Raw genomic sequence first — 6,649 nt, 5'->3', positions numbered from 1 at the left:
ACATTTATTCAATCACTTTGAAGGTGCAGTAGTGTAAGTGCGTGTTTCTACTCGTGGCCCACGAGCTCCCTGCCACTGGTCTTGCTGCTAGTTGCAGTAGTTTTCCAGTTGGTAGAGGGAGCACGTGTTGTGGCAGCATTGCTCAACGATCCCTCGCTTCACCTTCTCAAACTCCTCCTGCTGGAAGGGCAGCTCTCCGGCCTCACCGTGCAAGGGACTGCTCACTGCCAGGGGAGAAAAAGGTAAGCCATGGGACATCACACAGCAACGGCCCTGGCTGCTGAGCCCGGCAGACACCCCCTTTTCAGACACCAGATTTTTAAGCCAGAGTTGGCTGGGAAATGGGGAGGGAGTTGCAAAGGGTTCCCCGGGCTGATGCTGCTTGTAGTACCTTCAGGCTCTGTATTTCCTCTCCCAAAATAATCCTGTGGTGCTCAGAAGGAGCCAAGCCGAGTGGACATCAGCAGTGTGAGGGACAAAGCGATACAGGGGCTTTATTACAGAAGGTGTGTGGAGAAAAGAAACCCTGCATGCTCCCTGGGGTGAGCAGCTACTAAGAAAGATGATAAAATGGGCTGGTTTGCTCCAGAGAGATGAATTGCTTGGGACTGCAGCCCCCCTCGGGCAGTTACCCACTCTTCTGGAAGCCTGGGCACACAACTGGGAAGTCCATGGAATTGCAAGGACGATCTGGTCCTGGGGCTGGATGCATCTCCCAGCCGGTCCTGAACACCCTGCTTCTGTTGGCTGCCTGGATGTAGCCTCGAGCTGATGGCAAAAATGTTCATATGTGTCCGTGTTCACAGCTGGGGACAAGTTTTTAGGAGGAACAATAAACTGGGGTATTTGGACACAGGCAAAACTCAACAGAATGTCTCATTTGCTGGTGGGAACTTAAAAACTTGTGGACAGAACTGTTAGGTTTTAGTTGCCCAATGAAAACATAGAAAATGGCAAATAAAACAGTGATTTTTCCTGTAGGGAGAAAAGAGCCCTTAACAACAAAAAGAAAATGCCTGGAAAGCAAGAATGAGATGTGGTTTCTAGGGCAATATGAAAGTACAGCACAAGATGCAAAATCCCCAAACCCCCAAAGTGTGATGCAATGAACGAGGCACAGGAGTAACAAGAAATCATTACGCTAGTGTGCTAGGAAGAAAATTTAGGAAAGATTTAGTCCAACATTAAGTAGAAGAGGAAATAGCTAGTCAATGTTTTGTGATTTACTTGTCTTCATTCTTCAAGCCAGCTGTAAGCAGACTGTAAACACAACAAGTTTGTGTGACAAAGTGGTGGCTCCGGCAAAAGTCCTGGATAAAGAGGTGGAAAGTCCTTAGATACTTTCAAACTGGTTGGCCCTAATGAAATACTCCATACAGCATTTAAGGAATTTGGATAACAAAACTTCCAACCCATTCATGGTGGTCTTCAGAAACAAATAGTCGGAGAATGGAGTGACTACCAGCCCAGCTGGCCATTCAAAACAAATCATGGCCAGCCCTCTGCTATGGCATCACCTGGTTTCACCTTCTGAAGACCTCTAAGGCTGGTTACATCTGCAGGAGAAGGAATCGGATACACATGAAACCAGTGTGTGATGGAAAGAGAAATGATGGGAGAGGTGTATTGTAGTCAGGGGAGGTTAAGTAATGGTCTGTCTTGAAACAAGAGGGTTGAAATGACTGGGATTTAGCTGGGGTCTCTTTGGCACCTATTCAGTCTCCATTAGTAGCTTGGAAGACAGAAGAGAGGGTGTGCTCGTTGGGTTCATGGAGGAGCCAAAGCTGAGAGGAGCTGCAGGTCCCCGCATCCAGGAGAGACATTGTCCCTGCGTTACAGGTCCTGGCCCCATCTAGATACAAACACAGTGCTGAAGGGCAGCTCTCTGGACCGTCATCCCACCTGCACTGCCATGCAGGCACACAGTGCTGGACCGGGGCAGTGGCACAGCACCACAGGGTGTGCGGGCAGGACTGCCACCTCCTTCTGCCTCCTGGCTCCTACGCTCCTCAGTGGTCCAGGAATCCTAAGAAGGGGAACCAAGGTAGCTCCACCAGCATTTCACCACCATGAAATAAGAGGTGATATAAAGCTGTGGGGGCTGCGAGCCCCTTGAAGGGCAACGTTACTACTAAAAATTACCTTTGAAACTATACAAATACTGAAAAGATGGGAGGCTGTACAGTAAAAAATGGGGAAGATGCTAAAGGTAGGCAGGAAGACTGTGTTGCGCCTCCAGGATGAGGGTTTGACTGCAGTAGCACTCCTTTAAGGACTGCTGATCCACCCAAGGAAAGGTCAATACATCCAAGGGAGACAGTGATCACTGTCAATAAACAGTGGAGTGCTGCTTTGAAAAAGGCAAACCACCTGGGAAGACAGGAACATGGTGTGAAAAACACGCAATATCGTTCTTCCAGTTTGCTCGCTCTACTTGGCACCGGCAAGGCCTCAGCTGGGCTCCTGTGTGCATCTCCAGGCATCAGCAGTAAGGATATGGACCAAGTACAGAACAATTTGCGTGGACAGACATCTAGAAAATATGACCTAAGAAGGTAGTGGCAGGGTGTAGAGGGGATTTAGCTGAGAACAGGTTAAAATTAGGCATGAAAACAGGCTTCAAATATTTTGAAAAGCAGCCATAAAGAAGAAAGGAGTAGACTTTTCCCTGCATCCACTAAGGAGAAGACAAGAGATAATTTATAGCAAGGGATGTCCCGGTTAGATATCAGGAAGAAACACTCAAAAAGAAGGTCAGTTAAGCACGGGAACAGGCAGTTTCAGAAGGCAGAAGAAGCTTTCTCACTGGAGGTTTTTTATGAATGTACCAGATGAGCATGGGTCGGGAATAGGATGGGGGCAACTAATCCTGTCTTGGGGCAGAAGGAAACCTCTTGGGTTCCTTCCACCTTTGTTTTCTATGAGTACTCCCTGGCTGGTGTAACGGCCACACAAAGAAATAGACAGGTTTGAGCTTTCAGGCACAATTCCTTTTGCCTCATAAATTCTCTTTCCTGCCTGCCCTCCCATCTGGCTTTTTAACCTGAAGATCTTTTCATTGGCAATGTGGTGCTGTTGGTATGTTAAAGGTATTCCCGGCATTCCCCATCAAGGACATTCCTGGTGTCACTGTCAAAGATAGGCGGTTGCTACGTGTCACATCACATAGCAGTCAGCCTTACTTACCTAGAGGCTGCTCAACATCCCGGCGGGCTTTGGGGGAGTAGAAGAAACCCCTCTCTCCACACACCAGGTAGAGAGCCTCCACCAAGTGGGAGCCACAGAGGTGCTGGGTGGCAGCCGCGTGGCTGGTCCCGGGGCCAGAAAGAGTGAGAAGGGCCAGGAGAGGCAGCGATCGGATCCAGAGAGCCATGGTGAGCAGGGTGAGACCTGGGATTAAGAGGTAAAGGAAACACAGGGAGGTCTAGGAAAGAGAAATATGTTGTCACCAAGCACCTTATGTCCTTCGGCTCCTTTGGCATGAGAATGGGACCAAAGTAGCAGATGGACCTTCTAAAGATGCCCTAGCTTGGGAGGGAAGGAGAGCTTCCTGCATCAGGGTTTACAAGTCACAGTAAATGACAAATTACTATAACCAGAAGTCCATCTCCATCCACATCTTCACATCAGTCCTGGCCTCCCTGCTGACTTCCCCCAAAAGGTCAAACTAGACTGGAAAAGCCATCCCACCGAGCCCTGTAGCATACCACCCAGCAGAGCCGAGATCAGCAGACACCTCCAGAGGAAAAACCCTCTCTGCCAAGTCAAAAGGGGCTGTTACATATGGTGATGGTCCCAAAACAGCACAATGTGCTCAAAGACCTGAGGAACCCTCATTTTCACAGACTAGCAAACCAGCATTTGTCACCACCAGCTACATCAGCCTAAGGAAACAGCTCTGCAAAACAGGTGGAAGCTAAAAGGGTGACAGTCGGACTTACCGAGAAGTGGCAGCAAGAGATGGGGAGAAGTTTGCTCTGAGAGATGAAGACTGTTAGGTTGGTAGCAATATCGCCATTCTCTCTTTCCCTTATTTATATGCTTTACATTAGCCCAAGTGACACAAGGGCTAGTGCGAGCCCCACCTCCTTGATGACACTCCAGCCAAAATTTTTGCTGCTTGTGCACATTAATTTCCCTCTACGTAGCACCAGCGGGTCTTTGTGCAAGTTAAGATAGAAGCATCAGTTTGCAGTTTCCGTCTCATTTCATCTTACCTGTTTTTGCTTCCCTGAAGCCATCAGTGACCCTTTTAGCAGGAGATAATGGTGCTATTACAGCTGCAATGATTACTATTGACACTAATGCTGGCAATAGGCACTGCTGGCATTGAGGTGGCTCAGCTGTTTCTAAAATGTAAAATTAAAGGCAAACATGTTAATCTGTTTGATTAACATCACCTTGGAAAGTATGCAGCCATGGGACCAAGTTGTCGGTGAGACCATGCTACTGTCAGGTGGCAGAGGGAGGAAAACACATTATTGCGCTGAGGCTACCTGCAGCCCCACTCGCCGGCCACGCGGCACACGGCGAGACACACGCGTCCGCAGCTTGGCCTGCGGGAGGAACAACATCTGCATTTTGCAGGACACCTTGGGTGGTCGTTTTAGCTCAGCATGGGAGCAGAGTATTAGAAATTTTGTAGGGGAAAAAACTAGCCTTGCCCCTTCGCCCACTGAAAGGCAGGTCTCCTCCTCTGTCTGCCAGGTGCCCCTTGGAATTCCTGGGTGGGACTAAGCAGAGACTCAGCCTCTGCCATTTGCAAGTGAGAGCTCTGAACACCTCAGCTCTTCTCTCTGGGGCTCTGCCCAAAATTTTGTCTTTGACACTGAGAAATGTTTCCAGTAAATCCCACTGAAAACCAGGACATAGCTGATTTTCTCCATCCTGACTGGGAATTTCACTTTTAATAGGAGATGATAGCCCAGGGTGGTCCACTGGTGTTCATGGGACTGCGTTTGGCATCAGACCCAGCTCACCCTCTTTCACAACATTACCCCATTTTTTGGATACTTCCATGTTCAGCTTTTCTGCCACCAACAGCATGTTTGTACCTTTCTCTGCTTAAAGTATACTTTTTTCTTTTTTCTCCCGTCTGAAAAAGGCCATTTTAAATGCTGGGGATGAGATGATCTTCCAACTTCTCATCACTCTAAATGTTGAGACTACAAGTGCTCAGCACCACCGAGGAGACACTTTCATCTGTTTGAACTCTGCTGCTTGTTTAATGTGGAACAAGCCCAATTCCCCATGCACAGTATAAATCAGAAGGAAGTTCACCGAAATCAGCAGAATGCCTGGAGACACGCACCAGACCCTTGTTTTTTTGAGTAGCCAAAGCAATTCCATCCATCAGCATGTAGGAGGTAGGAAGTCCCATATACCCCGAGTGTAAATTACATGTTTGCTAAATGACAGTGATTGCAAAAAGGCTCACTGAGAAGTGCTAAAGCTCTGCTGAGGGTGCGGGGAGGGGACTGAGTCGCTCACGTTGATGCGAGACAAGGTTATCGGTTACATCCCCTGCCATGTACCCCTTTCGGTCTCCTGCCAATAAATCCAAGTTGTGATGCTCTAACTACAGTTAATAGCATTTCTGCACAATGCGTAACACTACCTCTGTCTCCCTCCCCCTCAAAACCGATATTGGGTGTACTTCAATGACCTAGTGGTGTACCCGAGAAGATAGTCTCAGTTTTCAGCAAAATATGAGTATAAGGAATTCATTTACTCAGACCTTCTTTCTACTGGAGCAGATGGGGAACTAGCAGCTACACAGGATAAAACCTGGCATTTTACCCCAGCTGAAGTAGGTCGTCAAAGCCAGGAGCAGCAGCCTTGTGCCACCCACGTTTCCTCCAGAGCAGGGACCGCCGGCCGGCATCTCACATGAGGGGATCGCCTTGCAGAATTACCCTGCAGCTCCCCTTAGCAGGTGTTTGTCCCGAGGTCACCAACTGCCTGAGGGCTGATGGACCTCAGTCCAGCGGTCACCTTGGAACGGCTCCGGTGCAGGGTGTTCCCCAGGCTGATCACACACTGAGATCTGCCATTTAGGGTTTTCCTTCTTGCGCTTTTGAATGTTACCTGAGCTCACCCAAACTCACGTTTTATTGATGGTGGGACTTTGTAAGGAAGCTCCTCCATCTACTGTCTCCCTTCTGGGTAGCTTCCATGCTGGGCTTCCCCCTTCCCCAGGGCTTATCCCACAGATGCAGCAAAAAAAAAGCTTTTTTATTTTGTGTTGGAAGTGCTACATTATTAGTCTGTTGATTGTCTTACTTTTGGCTATTCAAATCCTGGATGTAGCTCCTAAAAGCTCCTCATGGCATTTCAGCAGCATGCCCCAGCAGGGGAAGGGCTGGCTGTACCCAAGCGTTCAGGAATCCCTCTTGGCTCGCCGTAGTCTGTGTGCAGAAATAAGCCAGAAGATTTATTGGAAGGAAAAAAGATATCACACCGGCTCAAAGTTCAGCATAGACCAACATTTTTTGCAACAGTTTCCTACTATGATTTTTTTCCCCGCTTCCAAAATATGATCACTTTGATTATTTATTGGAAACTCTATTTTCTTACCATAAATGGTCCTTTGGAATTTGAAAAATACTAGCAGTGATATAAATGGGTATAAAATGGATATAAACTGTGG

At 48.0% G+C, this 6,649-nt stretch overlaps 1 protein-coding gene across 1 annotated transcript; it reads right to left on the bottom strand.

Moving 5' to 3' along the window:
- Window positions 1-87: 87 nt before the first annotated feature.
- On the bottom strand, window positions 88-4,018 carry INS (insulin). The gene is given in 3 exon segments (XM_037401469.1): window positions 88-224; window positions 3,187-3,392; window positions 3,942-4,018. Coding segments are annotated over 3 exon segments (420 nt in total).
- Window positions 4,019-6,649: the final 2,631 nt, after the last annotated feature.

This window comes from Falco rusticolus, chromosome 10 (genome assembly GCF_015220075.1).
Source record: "Falco rusticolus isolate bFalRus1 chromosome 10, bFalRus1.pri, whole genome shotgun sequence".
Classification (NCBI taxonomy): domain Eukaryota; kingdom Metazoa; phylum Chordata; class Aves; order Falconiformes; family Falconidae; genus Falco; species Falco rusticolus.
The sequence above is the reverse complement of the archived record's forward strand: the minus strand, read 5'-3'. Positions and strand labels throughout refer to the sequence as shown.